The sequence below is a fragment of the Halichoerus grypus genome, chromosome 3 (assembly GCF_964656455.1).
Source record: "Halichoerus grypus chromosome 3, mHalGry1.hap1.1, whole genome shotgun sequence".
Lineage (NCBI taxonomy): Eukaryota > Metazoa > Chordata > Mammalia > Carnivora > Phocidae > Halichoerus > Halichoerus grypus.
The window spans coordinates 124659274-124680172 of record NC_135714.1 but is presented as its reverse complement, the minus strand read 5'-3'; the positions used below and the strand labels follow the sequence as shown (position 1 = coordinate 124680172).

The window sequence follows — 20899 nt, the reverse complement described above, 5'->3', positions numbered from 1 at the left end:
TAATCTCTACAGATGTGGGGCTTGAACTTACAACCTCAAGATCGAGCTGCATGCTCTACTGACTGAGCCAGCCAGGTGCCCCTCCTTCTTAATAACTCTTTAGTGGCAACACCCAATAGTGCTGACCCAGAAGTAATTGTGTAGGAATGAGTCTTCGCTGAAACATTAAGAGGAATCAGCTATGTATAATTATATAACCAAAAATGAGGACACTTTTTAGCAATTTACCCTAGGAATTTGGGGGATAAAAGTCTAAGCACTAAAAAAAATTTTAAGCTAGCTCCTTTGCATTTTCCTGGGTCATGAGGTGAAATTTGATTATGCAGAAGTGATTTGCTTTTTTTGATTATTAAACTTTTTATACCAGAAAAAGCACATGATCATAAAATGACAAAGTCTGTTTACCAGTTGTAATAAGCTGATCACCTCATTACTGTTTTTCCTTCTGCCTCTAGGAATTCTGCCAGGTTTTGGGTAGCACTGGCCTAGAGAGGTTCAGGGTCTAGGATCCATCTTATTCAGACCCCAATATCACATTTTATGTTTTTCCTTTCCTGCCCACTGATATTCAATAAAAATAAACATGTTATTGAGGAGAAACCTGTTTAAAATACATGTTGATGGTGATGGGGTGAGTCGGGGAAGGTGACTCCTAAAGTCAGCCTGAACATCAGAATCCTGCTGCCTCTGCCTTGGAAAGGTTGAGAGGGCTTGTGGACTAAGGATGCTCACATGAGGACCATTGGTCAGTTCCCCCCTTCTCCCAAATGAAGCCTCTCTGAATCACAAAGCTCAGGGCCAGTTTTCTAAGCTGTAGGAATGGCTTTAGCTAAGGAATATGATAAAAACCAGAGTAAATCAGACCATTGATATATGAGACAAGGCAAGTGGAGTGCAGCTGTCTCCATTCATTGTGTCCATCTTTGCACTCAGTATTGATCGTCACAGCTAGATCTAACAGCAGTGTGTGCTGTCACTTAGATGCATCCAAAAGGAATGGATGGGCTCTGCCAAACCCATTCATTTCACATGTGTAGACATAGTCTGGTTTTTTGTTTGTTTGCTGTTTGTTTATGGGCAAGGTCTGTCATAACTCTGAATTCTAGTTTTGATTGCACTGTTCTTTTGAATGTCTTATTTAAAAGAAAATCATCAGAGGCCTTCATTAAAAGCCCCTTCCCCAGATCTCCGCAGATCACTTCTCATTGCCTCCCTTCTCTGTCCTCATTGACCCTCATACCATCCCCTCTCCTTTATCCTCCACATCGCTACCTTGCTTTCACAAAATTTTGCACAAATGTTCTCCCATAACCTTGCTGGAAATTCATGAGCCTTTTTGGGAGGAAGGGAGCACCTGGTCTAACTTTATTCTCTATGTCCTTTTTGCTTTAGACATACAGTAAATACAATAGTGCTGAGGAATAGTTTTCAGGTCTTCTATATGTAAGTTTTTCTCTACTCCTCTGGCTTATAGGAGGCAGTATGGTATCAGAAATAAAAAAGTGGGCAGGGAATTTGAGGCACTTACCGTCCTCTTCCAAGTGTTTCCACTAACTCTGAGGCTGTGGGTGAGAGACACAACCTTCTTGGGCCTCAACTTTGCAATCTGTAAAGTGAGACAGCAAATTATTCTCGAGATTCCTTTGAGCTGGAATTCTCTGATATCTCTAACTTCTCCAAGAACTCCTAACCACTATATAAATACATGATGGCAGAGACCATGGGTTCTGGAGCCAGGTACATTGCTTGCCTCCCACTCTGGCACTTCTTGCTTGGGAATTTTGTATAATTCTTCTGTCTGTATATCTCCATTTTTCTCCTTTATACAGTGGGAATCATAGTGGTACCTTTCTCGGAGGGTTGTGGTGAGGATTGAATGAGTTAGTACATACGAAGAGTATAGAACAGTTCCTGACACATACAGAGTAGGCAGGCATTCAATAAATGTCAGCTAGTCTCATTATGATGACAAACATAGGGTTTTGAAGCATTTCAGAAAGTGTGTGTTTCTTATCAAATGGCTATGCTGTTCCCTGAAAGAAGCATTTGTGGATACACATTCATTCATTTATTCAGCAGAAAATGTATTAAGTACCTAGGATGCGCCAAGTGTCCTGTTCTGTTAAAGGCATCGATGAGCAAAAATGGCAGATATACATTAAATCTTTTAAGCCAATGGGTAGTAAATATTCAGTGTTATTCTCATGGCCTGGAGAGAATCCCTTAGTGCATTCTTTTCATATATTCCTACACCACTGGCAGATTGTATTTGTAACCTTTGATCCTATTTTTAATTTATATTACATATTTTATGTTGGTTTCCTACAATCCATTTTCTGAATATCTTTTTAAGTTTCCTACTTCCTCCTTTGCTCTATTTTTTTTTTTCCTTTCTAACAACTTTTCTTCCCTTTGGACCATCTCTTGACCTCTCAACCTTTATTTTTATTTCTTTGGCTGGGGTTCTGCCGCCTGGTACTTCCTACAGCCTAGCCATAATCTCTATAAGCTTCACTTTTCTCACCTATAAAATTGGGATAATCAATTTATTATTGGAATTTAAAATTAGATAATGTTTGTGAAGCACAGTTCCTAGTGCATTATGTCCATTTATAAATGTTGACTATTGTTATGAGGTCAGTTAGTATCACTGAAACTACCAGCTCCTATGTATAAGATTCAGACACTTGGCTGACCATCGCGTAACGTGGGGCCATCCTCTTGACATTTTGGGAGAGTTGTGCTTCTTGTATGTAATATTTGTTGTGCTGTTAATGATCCTTCATGGACTGCTACATGTATTCCCAGGGAAGAGAAAACCACCACGACACACCAGATTGCAGCCATGTGACCACAGAGGAGGTCTGCAGGCCAAATTGAACCTTGACAAATCATTGCTCAGCTATGAAAGCTCATGTCATCAAAAAAGCAATTTTGACTTAGTTTCCTTTTGCTGCCTCTTTGGTCCAATATATACCCTACAGATAAGCATTTTTAAGAGGCTCCTTTGGAAAATCATTGCATGTTAAATCTGTAAACTTAGAAGACATTTACATGAAAGATTCTTGAAAAATACAGAAAATTCCCACATCCGTCTCGCTTTAGGCTTTAATTGAACTTCAGCTTGTCCTTATCACTCTTAATCTAGATAGAAAAAGCCAAATTAATAATTTTAATACAGGTCTATGAGTTTACATAGTCAGAAAAGAAGATTTACTCTTTCAGTTAAAGAATAAAAAGAAAAATCGTGAGTTTGAACACTGTTTTTTCAGCCTTAACATATATCACCATATTCTAATTAGCAGTGTACATGTTATTTCCCTTTTGTGGTCTTGTGTTTATCCTCTTTCTCATACAGCTCTGGATATTAGGACCCTAAACTCCATACATTCTGCCCACTATCCAGCATCCTGCTATTCATTCGTCCCCCTTCCCTCCCCCACCCCCGGCCCTTCCCTTTGCTTCCATCATCTTTGGCAAAGAGAATCATCTTCAGATTAGAAATGGTAAAGTAAATATTGGCAAAAGGAAAGTAGGCCCAAGATAAGCAGACTCTATCTTCTGACCCAGACAAATTACTTCATAGGGTCCTGAGAAAACTAACATTTGAGATTGCTGAATTGCTATCTTTGACAAATCATAAAGAAAAGGAGTAGAATCAGCAGCTGGGCATGTGCAAATGTCACTGCAAATATCAAAAAGAGGAAGAAAGTAGATTTTACACACTATTAACTGGTAATTTTGTTTTCAGTCTAGAGAAAAATTAAAGAATGGGTAATTAAGTAGTGTGGTATAAGCAGTTACAAAGGAACATGCTGTGATGTTTGGAAGGCAGTGTGGGTTCACCAAAAACCCAAGTTATTAAAAGTAAAAAGTTTGTTACACTTACGCAATTCTTTTTAAAATATAACTGCTAATCCAAAACAACGCTTCAGAGCGGGGGTCCAAACTACAGCCCTTGGGCCAAATTTGACCACGCGCATTTGTTTCCTTACTGACTTTGGTTGCTTTTCAGCTACAGTAGCACAGTTGAGTAATTCTAAGAGCCTGTATGGGCCAGCAAACCCGGAAATAATCGTTATCTGGCCCTATACAGAAAAAGTCTGCCTACCCCTGCTCTAGAGCTAAATCAGTTCTTTTTGAATTACAATGTGTTTACAAGTATTCTGGAGATCTTGTTAAAAATGCAGATGATGATACAGTAGGCCTGGGACTGGGTCTGAGATTCAACAATTACCGATAAGCTTCCACGCGAGGCCAGTGCTGACGGCCCAGAGACCACAGTTCAATCTAGCAAGGATCTAGATTTCAAACATACATTTAGCAAATTCCCCAATTTAAAAAAAAAGAGAGAGAGTGAATTATGAGTTGAAAAGCAGTTCAGTTGGTTAGACTCTTACTTATTTTAATCATAATGTCCAAGGAATGTTAGGGGATCAGTGTCATGTCGGAGAGGTTTTTCTGGTCATTTAAAAATGACTATCTAATTATCATTCTCCTGTACAAGTGGGGATATTTGAAGGGAGCAATGATGAGCTTGATAGCTCAAATGTTGAGATAACCAGTATCAGCTGGGTTGGCCCGCTGGACATGTCCTCTGTTGGAAGACAATTCTGCATGTGTCTCTCACATCTCTGTACGTCTTGTCGTCGGAGGCACTGATGGCCCTTTGTTCTCAACTGTCTTCTCAGGGATGTTTCTATAGTGAATGGCCTTGAAAGATAGAAATAGTATCTCCCTCCAGAGCAAATGGCAAGTTTGCTTACTGCCTTAGAAATATAAAGATAGTATTTCCCTCTAGAGCAAATGATAGGCATGCTTTCTGTCCATTACAAAAGATTTGGATTCCCTAAACTCAGTGTTCCTTTTCTGTAATGCAACCCACCGTAGTTGCAGGCATCCATCTGAGCCCATTTACCCCACCTTGCTTGACTTGGGGGTGAGGGGAACTGATGCTTAGGTTGCTTGCTATCCTGTGAGTGATATAGTCCTGTGGCTATGACCCAGGAGTCTTGTGTTTTCTTCCAGCATCCATGAAGCTATGGCCGTCTAACTTGTTAGCTTCACAAGATGGTAAAATCCCAGCCCCTTCACTGTCTTAGACACCTGCTCCCATTAGTTACAGCACAGTTTCCAATCACCAACTTGCCCCTGCCTGAACCTGTCTCCCTTGGCTTAGTAAAACACTTCACCTTCTACTTAATATAGAAAATAAAAGCTCTTAAATGAAAGTCCCTTCAACTTTCTAACATCAGACACGTACAAGTTTGTCTTCATTTGTACCTAATCTATCCTTTTCTCCCCTTTTTACAATGAAGAACTGTCAGCCTACCTCCTTCCTGAAGTTAAACCCAGCAGCTGTGCACTGGGACTCCTTCCCTGCTGCCTCTTTAAGGTAGTAAGGATAATCCCTTCTCTTTTCTAAACCTCCACCCCCCTGCCCCCATTGGCTTTTTTTTTTTATTAATGAATTTTGGAAATCCTCAAGTTTCTCCTTTCTAAAGCAAAGCAAACAAACAAGAAAACAAAAGCCAGCAAACTTCCTTTCCCTCCAGTTACGGCTCTATCTCTCCTCCTCTGGATGGCCAGATTTCTTGAAAGAATGTCCAAACTGTCTCTCTCTCTCTCGTCTTCCTTCTTAGCCCTCAATCTAGCTGAACTTCCACACTAGTTATTCCATTGAAACCATTTTCTGCTAGGCCTCCTCTGAGCTTTAATATGTATTCTGTATTCCTGAACGTCCTCCCTTCTTTGTAATAGTAACCCACCAACTGTATGATGGAGACTCACTCATCTGTAGCCACTGTCCACCCTAGTTTGAGCTTCTGTCCCATCTATCCAACTACTTAAAGTGTCCCCATTGGAGGCCTTGTAGACAGCTCAGATTCATCATCTTCCTGAAGTAATATTAATCTACGTACATCCCAAGTCTACCATGGCTCAGTAATTGGCTCCACAACCTCCCTATTTGGCCAAAAAATCATTTAATTTAAAAGACTAAGAAGCCCTCCCTCCTTCCTTTTTATCACCATGCCTCCCGCAATATTTAGTTAATCTACCAGTCTACATTTCAAATACTTCTTGAGGATGTGATATCTCTGTCTTGATCACTAAGCTTCCATCACCTTAGCCCAAATCCACCCCTGCCTGGATTTCTGAACAGCCTCCTCATTAGTCTCGCTCCTGTTGATTTCCCACCATTTTAACCTCTTTTCTAAACTACACCCAGAGTGATTTCTGCCTAAACACGGGTATCATCCAGCCCTGGCCCCAGGCCCTTCCCTTAGATCCATGCCTTCACAATTCTTTCAGTGGCTTCCCCTTTCTTTGAAATGAAGCCACACTCCTCACAATGGATGATTAGGCCTTCCTGCTTTGTCTGGCTTCTAGCTTCATCTCTCACATGGCCCTCCCCACATTCTACCCTTCACCTGCAGTTGGCTGTATGTTCTTGCTTCCAAAGCCTTTGTACAGCCCCTCCACCCTCCCTGTGTTCTCTCCCCACCCGCCTTCTCCGGGGCTGTCCCTTCTTTATGTGGCCCGCTCCTACTCTGCTTTCGGTTCTCATCTGAACTGTTCTCACCTCCCTGTTAAGCACTCTCATAGCATGCTGAGATTGTAATTTTAATATATATATAATAATATATATTATATATAACATATAATATATGTTATATATATATATTATATAATATATATATGTTTTATATATATATATAAGACCCTTAATTTTGGTCTGAAGAAACGTCACAATCTTTTGGGAATAAGACAGTAGAGGTATTTCTTAACAGACATGTTGAAGTTACAGAAGAATGGGTAGAGCTGCTTTCTGTAATGGGAACTCCTCATGGGCAAGGACCATAGTGTAAATTAAAGATCAAATATGGACATATCATATCAGAGACGTAGCTTGAAAAACCAAAAATTATTCTAAGTGCATTAGTGAGGTAAACAATGCTCACCAGTGGTTGTAGGACAAGAAAAATAGGAAAGAAAGAACAAAGGTCTTCCAAGATAGTCTTCAAAGACAAGCCAGGGACTTCACAGAAACTATTTTCTGGAGTTTATGTAAAAGTCCACTTCAAAATGCCTGCAGTTTTATGTGCGTAGGAGACTTTGGAATCCTTTTCTCCTCAGCTCCCGTGATGTCTGATACATGGTTAGCACTCAGTAAATGTTTAATTAAATGTATGTCATTGAGACAAGCCAGCTGTCATTCCTGCAAGGCCTCACAGGGTAACGTTGCTCACATGGAGTCCCCACAATCCAGAAAGAGATCCTTAGCTTTGCAGGTCCAGAAACTCACTGTGTTTAGCACACCTCAATATGGTTGTGTGTTAGGAGCCTGAGGCCAGCTAGTCAGCGTGCTCTCTTTCTATCAAAAACGCTACTTGGAAAACAAATTATTTTTCGACGTTTTCTTGGCAAACGTGGACTCAGACTAGAGAGAGTTGACTGGATGTTTTTAGTGGCTGGTGTTATCTAGCTCCAATAGTCTCATGCACCTGTCTTTACTGTAGTGCCCTGTGCCTGGCAGACACACCAGAATGCTCAAGCCAACTGCTAGGACACCTTCTTCCCCTGACAGAGCTATGAACATACTGAGAAATGCTTAATTTGGGGATGTTGAGCCATTTACTCTGTGAAGGTCCAGTTTTAAAGAGGAAAGTACAGGCAGGGGAGAGGAAACAGGCCCTTCCCCACCAATCAACCCACGACTTTCTTTCCAGCTAGGCTCCTAATGTCTTTTTCTTTACTTTATGAAGTTTACTGAGTTGTTTACTCTGAGATTCATGTTTATCAGGTCATATTCTCTGGAGACCACATATCCTGACCATACCGCCACTTTATAATTTATTGCTTAGAATGTATTGGCAAATCTCACTCATTACATATTGGTTCAACAAGAATAAGCTTCTCTTTAACTTTTTAAGATATCACTGTATACTGACCATCGGACAACATGTGAAGACAAATTGGGAGTTTTAGTTGGCATTAATCCTTAAAAAAAAAGCGATCTTTGCATTAACATAAATGCAAAGTTCAGAGTAAAGGAGCTGTCAAAGTAGAATTTTCAAAAGCTGAAAACATGACTTTCTTACAAATATAGAATGAGCACGTATCAAACATTTATTTAACTGAATAATAGGGGAATCAGCAGGATGGTAAAGTTGATTTCTAAGAGATTATAGAAATGGGGATTATAGGGGCGCCTGGGTACTTCAGTCAGTTAAGCATCTGACTCTTGGTTTCAGCTCAGATCATGATCTCCGGGTTATGGAATCGAGCCCTGTGGTGGTGGGGGGGGGGTGTTACGGGGGGGGGGTCCATGCTCAGCGGGGAGTCTGCTTGGGATTCTCTCTCTCCCTCTGCCCCTCCACCACCCCTCCCTCCCTCTCTCTCTCTCTCTCTCTCATAAATAAAATTTAAAAAAGTAAATAAATGGGGATTATATAGTCCACCAGAAAAGAATACCAAAATAAGTTCACTAGGTTAAAGACAAAACTGGCTAATACCTACATGGTCTTAAGACCATAACCTTTGTGGTGTTTTTTTCTACTAGACAGAAATTTTTTCTATATATACTGGACAATACTGTGTAAGTTAGTATGTAATTTCTGAGCCCCAATTAATAATAAATAGAAGTCAAACAAAGGTATATCCCTCCAGGTAATTAAATAATCCTTGGATTGGCCTGTTAGACAATGCTCCAGGATGACAGCTCCAAGTTTTGGTCAGTTGCCATGAAGCGAGTGCTATGGACTCTTAGGTTCACCTGAATGAGATTATGTCTAACAGGAGCCTCAGAGCCCTACCCTAGGGGACTGGTGGTGGGGCCGGGGCGGGGGCTGCCTAACGACCTTTAGCCTGGAGAAGACTTAGTGTGGGGACCCAGATGCTCACCTCGGCATTATCCTTAAGTTGTAGGTTTGAGGCAATAGTTGAAGAGTGCAGAGATTTTATTTATACCACTCAAAAGCAGCAGTTAAAGGCCATTACAAGGCAGGAGGGGTGAGACGTGCCCTAAGTTGCTCCAAGGGGAAGGCAGGGCGACAGTGGAGGTGGTTTGGGATCATTTATAAGAGAGCTTCCTTATTGTGAAAGAGCTTCATCGAGGCCAGTGTGTGCCTTCAGAACAAGAACATTGCCTCACTGTGAGTTCTCTGGCCAAAGCACAGCCCTCATAGCCTCACCTCACTGAGGGGGTCACACTTCAGATGAGTTTCTGTCATTCTGTAAAAATTAAGTGATTGCCTTTTAATTAAAAAATAAAAAGCACCTTTTCCAAGACTTAACATTCAACATCCTGGAGACAGACGCCTAAGAACTCAGTTTTGGTTTCTGTGTGATCACAATAGTTGTTGCAGCAAAACCTTTTGACAACATTTTCTCTTTTAAAAAAATGATAATTCACTTAAGTTTTGCCTTTTTAACTAATATTTCTGCTGAGAGAGGTGTATTTACAGTTTCGTTGTTGTTTTTGTTGTTATTTAGGTATGTGTTTGGTTTTTTTTTTGGCTTGTATTGTGACTAAATCTCAGTGTCTGAGATTTGACACTTTTTTTTTCCCTCCCCACTAAAGCCATTGAAATATATTCACCCAGTCATTCACATCAGAGGTGTAAATGGATTTTTCTGAGGGTTTTTTTAAGCGCCAATCAAAGCCAGTCACTTTGTGACTTGACTTCTTCAGGTGTTGGAATCAGAAAGCTTAACACTCCATCCCAATTGCAAGGATGCTAAAATTATGTCTTGACCTTGAATCTGCAAGCAGAGGGGTAACGTCTTTTGCTAGAAGTGCTCATCCACCACCTCTTTGGTTTTATCCAGTTGCATAGGACTTACTGGGGAAAGAGAAAAGAGACGATCAAATTGAGCCTTCTATATACCCTAGAGAAAAGAACATGTTTATTTGACTTCCCAGCTCCCAGTGATTGTTGCTGTTACAGTTTACATTTTCAGCTCACCCTTTTTACCATTGATATTTGTAAAAACCTGACTTTAAAAAATGTATCAACCGTGTCAGACAAAGGCTGATTTCTCAATTTGTTTCATGTCATCAAAAAGACATACTGAGTTTGAAGCTCCTCTCAGGTTTACTCTTAAAATATAACCCTGAGGAAATAGGGTAAGACTGCCAAGATTTTATTTACACCATTCAGGCTCATAGGCTATGGAGTCAGGGAGATAGAGCTTGAATTCCTGGCATTGCCTCTTCCTGCTTCACTCGGTATCTCTGAGACTCAGTTTCCTTCTATAGGAGATTGGGATAATAATAATACCTACCCCATAGGGTTGTTGTGAGAGTTCCATAAGATAACATTCATGAAGTCCTTAGTACATCGTTGATGTGAAATAAGCGCTCCATAAATGTTGGCTATTAGTATTTTGATAATTATTATAATGACTCCACTAAAACTTACAGTGTTCTTGTCACGATTAACGGCATTGTGACTGACTCACTTCCTAATACAATTGAAAAACAGATTTCAACACTGTATAACAATTCATTCTTAATTAATGAAATTGAATCAGCGTTTTTGAGACAATAATGAGGAATCTTAAATCCAGAATTAGAAAACACATCCTATTTGCCAGGAAATTTTTAATATTTTAGGAACAAATACCATAAGTCTTTGGAAGAACTGCAAAGAAGCTATTGTGTGTTGGGAACTATACACCTGAAATATTCAGGCAGGAAAACCTGCAGATAATAGTGCTCTGCCTTCCAAAGTAAAGTCATCTTTAAGAATTGGTTATCACCTTGAGAGCAAGACCATACAGCAACTAATCACTAAACATATGTCCTAAGCAGAACTCCGTAGAAAACTGTACTGGTTGCTGAAACCTGCCACCCAGGACCAGTGGTGTAGTGGAGTCAGTTCTGGATTTGGGGCTGAGCAAAAAAGCAGGCTCAAATCCGGGTTTTGCCTTTGCCATTTATTCGCTGTATGACTTTGGGCTGTTTGCTTGGCTTTTCTAAACCCTGGTTTCCTCGTCTATAAAATGGGCCTATGATGTAACCTACCTCCTTCAGTAGGGGAGGGCCAAATTTTAAAACGTGCTGTGTGAAAGTGCTGAAGCAAAATACCATTAATAGTCCTGGTATTATTACTAATACTTTTAGTATTCCTCTGTGGCAAAGGAAAATTAGTGGTCACCAGGAAGAATGTGGGTCCCCATGTACTTACAAGACACCAGTGTGGCTTTACCTCCTCTAATATAAGACAAATGTCCTCTGAGTGTTCACAATGCTCAACCTTTGTCCTAGTTGACAATTCTAATCCTATCACAGATACCATACCTTGTTTCTCATAAGTGTTATTAGTGCTGTTGGTGTTTCATAATTAACATTAACATAAGTTTCTATTTTCTTTTATCTGGATATGGGTGAATTGACAGATAACAAAGGTAAAACTGGTTAGCTTATAAGCTAAGTCCAATTTTTTCTCCATATATGAAATTATTTACCACTTCACTGTACCTTTACTTGACGTTCTTCAGTAGTTTGCCATTGTTGATACGATCAACTTCAGGATCCCTCTTCTGGCCACAAGGTCCTTGGTGACCTGGTCTCTGATGCCTCCATTTCATACCTTCTTCCCACCCTGCTCAACTTTGTATAGTTCTATGAATTCCCTTCCCTCTTCCTGGAATATCCTTGTTTTCCTTTCTGCCATATCAGTTTCCATTAATTCTTCTAATTAATGGAACAGTGCCTGGCATATAAGTGAACATTGAATAAATGTTTAAGCAAATTGACTTGAAATCAGAAGGCTCCCACACAGACTGAAACAACCAGATATTTTCATTTCCACATGGCCTTGGAAAGTTTGGAATTCCTCCTAAAGTCTGAATATATTCCATATCATTGAAGGACAGTAGCTCTTAAATATTACTTCGGCATTTTGCACATTTAGCTCTCCTAAATGTGCTGATGAGAACTTGTTTCATAGACACCAATGGAGTTGATAAAAGCCACAATACATATTTTAATAAACAGATTAAAAATAAAGCACTTAAAGTGTTGTATTCATTATTACCAGCTGCAAAAGTTTGCACAATAAAGAAGCATTTATTCTATTATTTAACAATAAAACAAGCCAATGTGTGAATCTTCACTTGTGGTATATTGCCTAAGAAAGTCATAGTAGCAGTGTTCAGATAATGTAGCCAGTCCCTCTTGGGCCATATCCAAAAGAATTTAGTTATTGTAATGATGAAAGGATTTCATATAAATACCAAAAGGACTTTTTTCCAAATGTAATGAAGTGGTCCCAGACCTTAGATCCTGTATAGTTTCTGTCTGTCTCTCTCACACACAATACACGTGCATGTGTGTGTACACACACATACACACACACATACATATACACACACTCTTTGGAATTTTAAAGTTCCAAGTAGAATTCATTAGTAACATTATGAAATGCTTTTTCTTGTATAAATCATAATGAAGTGTTGAGCGATAAAGGAAGAACTAAGAGAAACGAATAATCATCTGCAGCTCTAAAACTGAACCTGTCATGTTAACTCCCAACTCAAACACCTAGTTTTAAAGATTTACCTTCAAGAAACCTAAAAGCTTGTATCCTGCCTCATTGACAACAGCCTCAAACAGTTTCCTGTCATTGCAGAAAACAAATCTTTTGCTCCTTTCTGCCTAGGGGAGGCAGAGGGACTGAGGTGGTCCTATGTGGCTGAATTAGATGAAAGACTTGCCTTCCACCATGGAGACATGGAGTCTAATCAAGTGAAATGAGTTTTGAGATCCCAGCTCATTTCCTAGGGGAGATCGGTTCACATTACAAAATCACGACATCTCATTCATCACAGCTGACGTGGTCTTTGCTCAGGAGAGGACTCCAACTGGGACTGAACCACCTGTCTTCTCTTGAAAGGGGGCACTTTATCCAAGTTAGAGTTGAAAGCCTTGGAGTGAGAAGGCTTGCCAGCTTCACCCGAGTGATACATATGCAACATGGAAGGCAACTTCCATTTAAAAAGGGCAGACGAGTTTAAGGAAGATTGGTGGTTGTACTTTTAACGGTACCAAATACAAATAATTGTAATAGAGATGCTAAGGCTTTATGGTAGTGAGAGCTAAGAGGGGGGGCTCCCTCATCTTTATCACCTCGATTTTATTAAACGGAGGTGAGAAGGATCAACATTTCCATGCATCAGTTTAAAATGGCGAAGAAAGTGTCCTGCTTTCCAGGCTGATAAATGATCATCATCTCTTTTATTTCTTTCAGGGCATCGTTATAACACCCGTGCTACTGCTGCTTTTTGTGAGTATTTTGATGTTGTCTTTAATTCTTTTATTAAAAGTCATCTACAACCCTTTAAGAAAGGGCATTAGGATAAAATGGAAATTTGAATCCTTTTGCACCACTTTGCATCATATTTTGAACTGTTCTTCCAGTTGAACTGTGACCAAATAATAACAAGTCGACACAAAGGATCTCTGTGGTCTCATGATCCAAGGACGGCATCAGAGCCCAGTTATTAGGCCTCTGACTCCAGGGCTAAATCATTAATTATTGCAAATTAATGACTTGTGGCATAGGTCACAGATATGTGCTCTTTCTTTTCTCATTAGTAGAACCAAAGTGAATGCTAGTGACCCAGTGTTTGCTAGAAAGAGCCTTGGACCAGGGGACCAGAGAAAAGTTTAGTTCCAAGGCGTATAGTACCTGGCTTTCTCACTCTGGGGAATGCTGCCTGAATTTTTCCATCTGTAGAATGGGAAACAATAACACCTACCCAGGCTGTCTGCCAGGGATAATGAAATGTGCTTCAGAAATAAAAAATACCAGCCACTAGTTAACTAAACAAAAATTGTTCTGAAAAGAAGAACTGCTAATTAACGGTCTTATTTCTTTTGGCGCTAAGCATATGAGAAATTAGATGAAAGATTAAAATAGAAATTAATGTTATCTCATGCTGAGAAAAGCATATGTAATCATGAACGATACCTAAAATATTTTATGAACTGTGCATTTTTCATACACAACATTTCCCAAATATAAATCACTCCACTCATCACTGAAATGGAGTTGGGGATCGTTTCTGGGCGAGAAATGTAGCTGTTTGACTAGCACTATTTGTCAGTGAATTAAAACTATGGGGAAAATTTATTTAATTATAGTGTAATTACCCAAGTTGGAATTCAATTAGAGTAATAGTGTGAGGGACTTCATTTCTTACAAGCTGTGCAGGAAGTGGAGAGGGAGAGATGCCCTCCTAAACAGTTGGATTCTGCATCTTTCATGAAAGACATTACCTTCAAGTAATAACCCTCAGCTTCCCCATCCCTTCTGAAATGTTGGCTTCATGCTGACAAGGTTAAGAAGAGTCAAATCATCAGATCACTTCACTCAGCATAACAAACCTCATTAATTTGGATTCTACCAATTCAGAATTCGCAGTGAGTCACATTAATACTGAAGTGAATATTGATTTGCATTCATTTGGAAGAAAAGCCTTGGTGTGTGCCCAACTGCTCACTAGATGTGAGGAACTGGGATCACCGCCTGGTGTTCTTTCCAAGACCTTGGGTCACGATTTCTGAGGGGCAACCCTCAAAAGGCACAGGATGCAGGCCAGTCTGAGGACCCCTCAGAAGACTTGTGGGAAAGCACAGTACATGGTTATGTAGTGCAGGTTTTCTCCACTGCAGAAGACTGGTATCTCTTTCTCGTGTGACTCTTTTAAGACGAGCTGGGGAGAAGCCCCAGCCACAACCATGGGGCTGAGACCTAGGATAGCACTTTGGAGTATCTCAGAGTCTGGAATCTCTCGGGCCCTGTTTCAGCTCATGACTACAGAGCCAGATGAGTTCTTTTCTCCTTCTCCTGCCCATTTCCAGCCATAACAAGAAATGTTCTCAGCTCGTTAACATGATGACATCACACTGTTGCAAGCTTTCCCCTACTCTTAGACCCAGAGGCTGGTGAGCTTTAGTTGGTTCAATATTTTTTTTTTTTTTTTTAAGATTTTATTTATTTATTCATGAGAGACAGGGAGAGAGAGAGAGAGAGAGAGGCAGAGGCAGAGGGAGAAGCAGGCTCCCTGCTGAGCAGGGAGCCTGATGCGGGACTTGATCCCAGGACCCTGGGATCATGACCTGAGCCGAAAGCAGACGCTTAACCATCTGAGCCACCCAGGCACCCAGTTGGTTCAATATTTTAAAATAATAGAGCTTGGGGCGCCTGGGTGACTCAGATGGTTGGGCGTCTGCCTTTGGCTTGGGTCATGGTCCCGGGGTCCTGGGATCGAGCCCCATATCGGGCTCCTGGCTCAACAGAGAGCCTGCTTCTCCCTCTGCCTCTGCCTCTCTCCCTGCTCATGCTCTCTCTCTCTGTATCTCTGTGTCTCAAATGAATAAATAAAATCTTTAAAAAAAAATAAATAATAGAGCTATAAGAATAGTGAAAGAGACCCCAAGACCCTCAACTTCAAAGTTTAATGCTTCCCCTCTGAGCTAACTCACTAGACTGTACCAATAGGTTCAATGATATCATCACAAAACATCAATAGATACGTCTGTGTTACATGACCTTACATCATATGCACGGTATATAACACTTTTTGTCTGTTAGGGTTGTCATGCATTTCACAAAGCAAGGTCGTTGCTTTAAACACTTGAATTACCAGGCATCATTTACTGAGTAGGACAGAAACCTGAGCAACTTAAATTGGAACACATTCCATAAAAGATGTAATGTTTTCTTGTCAGCACCCCTGTTATGGGTTGAATTGTGTCCTCCCAAAAGATATGTTGAAGTTCTAACCCCTAGGACATCAGAATGTGACCTTATTTAAAAATAGGGTCATTGCAGATATAATTATTTAAGATGAAGTCATACTGCAGGGTGGGCCCTCAATCCAATACTGGTGTCCTTACAAGAAGAGGAGTCAGACCCAGAGGGAGAATGGCAGGTCATGATGAGGCAGAGATTGGAGTGATGCACAGATAAGCCAAGGAACACGGAGGCTTGCTGGCAGATATCACGGCTTGAAGAGCCAAAGAGGGATTCTCCCCTACAGATTTCAGAGGGAGCCTGGCCTTGCTTGATTTCAGACTACAGTTTCCAGAACTGTGAAACAATAAATTTCTGTTATTTTAAGCCACCCAGTTTGTGGTATTTTGTTAGAGAGGCTGAGGAAACTAATACAACCCCAGAAAATCAAATTGTCTCTTTAAAATCATATCTTGAAAATGGAAATTTCTAAATGTTGAGGTGCAGCAGCTAGTAAAGGCCATTTTTACTGATGGAATCTCAGTTCTCTGTATTCTTGACTCTCCTCAGAATGTCCCCCTTCACCATCTTGCTCTAACTGAAACCTGTCCTCTGATTCATGTTTCTGCTGCAGGCGTCTTTCATATCACTGAGCCTTGAAATGGGGTAAGGTGTCTCTCCCTCACCTCATTACCAATTCCAGATCATTTCCCATGCCTTCTTCATAAAATATTCTCATTCCTTTGAAGGTTATGCCAGTATGCCTATATCACCTGCTACCACTTCTTGCTGCAATTATCGGTAGAACCCCAGTCACTCTCTACGTCCAAAAAATGTTAGCACCTTCCCATTGACTTCTTTTTAATAGTATGCTTAGATTAATTCTTGGTGTTTTTTAATATTCACATAATTGATCCTCCTAATACCCTGGTCTCTAAATTCTTCACCTCTTCTCCAGTAAGAATGCCTTCCACTTCATCTCAGCCAGTCACACCTATAGTCGCACACACCCTTGACTTTATTATTGCCAGTAACAGCATCCTTCCATACTCCCCTTTTCAACTGTCTTCTCTTACCGACAGCCCTATATTTGTGACCTATTCCCCCAATTAAAAATTCTTCAAACTTGCCAGAATGGCCAGTTTATTTATCTTACCACCTTAACAAAGCCTCTAACCTACTCTACCCTCACTCCCTTACCCTCACATCCCATCTTACCTAGCCTAGATCTCATGGTCCATCCTTATAATTACTGTATCGTGTATGCCATCAACCACCTTACTCATCTCTTACTGCTTCATATTTGCATGGCTAAGTGCCAGGCCTGCTTAAATCCATCTCTGTACCTTCCTGCATGTGTACCTGAACATGGCTGGAACACGCACTTGCATGCTCACTGGTCTCATTTGAAATTCATGACAACTAACTTGCGCCTGGTGATCCTACTGCCTTCCCCTAATTAATCCTTATTCCTACTCTCTAGAGAATCATTTCATACCTTCTCCTTGCTTCTCAAATCACTGATGCCTCTTCTCTTTTTTCATCTCATCTGAGGCAGAAAGAAAATTAGCCCATGAGGAAATTAGAAGCAATCAGAGAAATTTTATAAGATCCCACCTACCTGCATCTATATTCTTTGTCTTTTCTCCTGTTTCTATAGATAAACTGTATTTGCCCTCATCTAAGGCCAGTCCTTCCTGTTGTGTTATCTCTTATTGCCTACTTAACAATATGATTCACACAGATTTCCCTCTTTCTCCTATATTATCAAATTTTCTATCTCTGCTGGATCATTTCTATTAACATATAAGCATTCTGTAATATTACATATCTTAAAAATTAAATCACACCTTATCCCACCTGCTATCCATTTCTGTCCTCTGTTTTATAGCAAAATTACTCAAAAAAGTTATTTAAACTTATTCATCACTCATTTAATAATAAGTATTGAGTTCTTCCTATATGCTAGGCACTTTCTTCCAAGGCTGTAGCAGTGAGCAAAAAGATACATCTTTGCTCTTGTGGAGGTTATATACTAGTAGAAAGAAACAGCCAACAAATAAGTGAAAATATAATGTATAAGATGAGTGATACATACTAAAGAGAAAAATAAAGTGAGGAGAGGAATAAGAAGTGCCAGAATGGGTTGGGAAAATTGCTGTTTTAAATAGGGCAGTCAAGGGTGGGACTCACTGAGAAAATGATATTTGAGCAAAGGCCTAGAGGAGATTAGGGAGCCTTCTGATGCCTTCTGATGGTAGAGTGTTCCAGGTGGAAGGAACCGCAAGTGGAAAAGTCCCGAGAGTGTACATGGTGTCCTTAAGGAATAGCGAGCAGGCCAGTGTGGCTAGAATGCAGTGAGCGAGGAGGAGAGTAGATGGAGATGAAGTCAGAGTCATAGTAGGAGCCAAATGATGTAGGACCTTGAAGTCCTTTGTTAAGGACTTTGAATTTTAATTTGAGAGAGACAGGAAACCATTAGGAGAGTTTTGATAAGAGAATGGCATGATCTGCCATATCTTTCCAAAGGATGATTCTAGATGCTGGCTTGAGAATAGATTGTTAGGAGATAATGGTGGAGACAGGAAGAGCAATTAGAAAGCTAGTGCAGCATCCTGGCAAGAAATGGTTTAGCTTGGACCAAGGTGGTTAAGTAAATCTGGTGGGAAGTAGTTGGAAGTAGAACTTGAAAGAACTGAAAGATTGAAGAAAGATTATGAGGGAACAGAAGAGTCAAGGATGATGAAGTCTGTGCAACTGGAAGGATGGAGTTACCATTTACTAAAATAGAGAAGACTGTAGTGTTGAGCAGGTTAAAGGAACTCATAAGGAGCTCAGTATTGCACATATTTGGATAAAGATGTCTTTGAGACATCCAAGTAGAGAAGTCAAGTAAGCAGTTGACTATATGAGTCTGGAATTCAGGGGAGAGGTCTGGATAAGAGATACACGTTTGGGAGAGGTCAGCACAGAAATGGATTTGAAGTTAGATAGAATGAGATTACCAAGAGAGAATAGAGAAGGAAAGATATCAGTGGACTGTCTTCTGGGACATCCTAATATTGAGAAGTCAGCAAAGACTATCAAGGATTTCCACTTTGCTTAGGAAGAACACCAAAAGGTTTTGGTGTGCTAGAAGCTATTAGAGAATGTGTTTCAGAAAGGGGAGAGTGGTCAACTACTTCAAATAAAATGAAGTCTGAGAATCAACCACTGGTTTTAACAAGATGGAGGTCACTGAGAACCCTAGCAAGAGCTATTTCAGCAGAGTTGTGGAGGTAAATACCTAAAGTCAGTTCAAGAATGAATGAAAAAGAGTTAAGGACAGTGATAATCACTCACTCTTTGGAGGCATTCTGCTATAAAGGATGCAGAAAATGGGAGAGCAATAAAGTTAATGTAGGATCTGTTTTTAAGTTGGGAAAATTATTAGGATATTTGTATTGATAGATTAATTCAGTTAGAGAAGAAACAATTCATACAGAAAAAAGTAGGGAAAATTTGTCAACCCATGTCCTTGAGTAGGAGAAAGAAGGTGAGCTCTAGTGCACAAAGGGAGAGTGTGGCCTCCTAAGCACAGATAGTTCATCCATCGTAATAGGAGGGAAACCATGGTATAAGGGCAAAGATGCAAGTAAATTGGTTCATGTAATTATAGGAGCCTCTTATGATTGTTTGTATTTTTCCAGTGAAATGGCAAGTGAAGTTAGGGGTGGAGGACAAAAAAAGGCAAGAAGGTTTTGGAGATTTGTTGAAAGAGGCAAAGATATGAAATAGGTCTGTGGGAGAGTGCATGGAATGGGCAAAGATAGTAAGATGCTCAAACAGCACCAAGAACCATCCTGAGTCTTTACACTTGGCATTGGCTCAAGCTGGATTTTCCCCTCAGATATCCACATGGCTCTCTCCTTCACTTTCATCTCTGGTCTCCAATCAAATGTCATTTTAGGAGAGAATCCTTTCCTAACTACTTCATGTGGAACAATATATCCTCTCTCCACCAATCTCTCCCCACCTACCATCCTTAATTGTTCCCTTTAGCGTTTATTATCGCATGACATCTTCATCATTTGTTAGTCTGTTTATTCTCTGTCTTCCCAACTAGAACATAAGCATCACAGAAGAGCAGAGACTATCTGTTTTGGTCACTGTTGTAACTCCAATGCCAAAAATAGTGCCAATCCATGGAAGCCACTCAAAAACATTTTTTGAATGGATGGTTGGTAAAGGAAAATGTTTCTGTACTCACAGCACTTCTGACACCAAATATGTGCGGTTTCCACTACCAAGCAATTCTCGTTTTCTGTGGATACCAAGTGGGTATCCTGCAGTTTTGACATTGCACGGAGTTAGCACAGACCCCACAGGTAAAGGGCTCAGTCCCACAAGACTGCCCCCCACCTCCGGCACTAATGGCAAGTAGTGGGTTTCTAGGATACCCACACTTCTATCTGACTTGGCTTCAACTCAGGGGATCCCATGACCTCTCTCCCCAGGTTCGATAATTTGCTGTTATGGCTCAGAGAACCCAGGGAAACATTTACTTCCTATTACCAGTTTATTATAAATGATATTATAAAGAATACCTGGAGTCCAGGATCGAGCTGTGCATCGGGCTCCCTCCTCGGCTCCTCCCCCTGGCTCATGTTTGTTATCTCTCTCTCTCTTTCTCAAATAAATAAATAAAAATCTTTAAAAAAAATTAAAAGAATACAGAATGCCACATGCAGAGGTACATAGGGCAAGGTCTAGAAGGGTCCCAAATGCAGGATCTTATGTCCCCATGGAGTTTAGGGTATACTAACCACCTGCATGTGGATACATTCCCCAATGCAGGAACTCTCCAAATCCTCTGTGCCAGGAACTGGGGATAAAACCCAAATATTACAGTAAAAGATACTCCTATCACCCCTGTGACTCAGGAAGTTACAGAGTTTTGGAAGTTCTATGCCAGGATTAAGACCGAATATATTATATTTCTTACTGTCTCACATCTCAGATGGACAGATGAACGAATGCATCTGTCCAAAGAGTTGGGTTAGGACTACTTTTAAGATTGGTATTTCCTTGTTGCTTGCTCTACCTTTGGGCATTTGTTCCTTTATTATAAAGCCATTTTGAAGGCCCTGCCTTCACTTTCCCTCACAGTCTGT

The 20899-nt window shown here is 40.4% G+C and overlaps 1 protein-coding gene across 8 annotated transcripts in view; it reads left to right on the top strand.

Moving 5' to 3' along the window:
• SLC10A7 (solute carrier family 10 member 7) overlaps positions 1–20899 on the top strand; it is a 256508-nt gene that overhangs the window by 175768 nt on the left and 59841 nt on the right. For all 8 annotated transcript variants that reach the window (XM_036077808.2, XM_036077810.2, XM_078069293.1 and 5 more), the window contains one exon: positions 13257–13292. In XM_036077808.2, coding sequence (XP_035933701.1) covers positions 13257–13292 — 36 coding nt within the window. The remainder of the gene's footprint in view (positions 1–13256; positions 13293–20899) is intronic.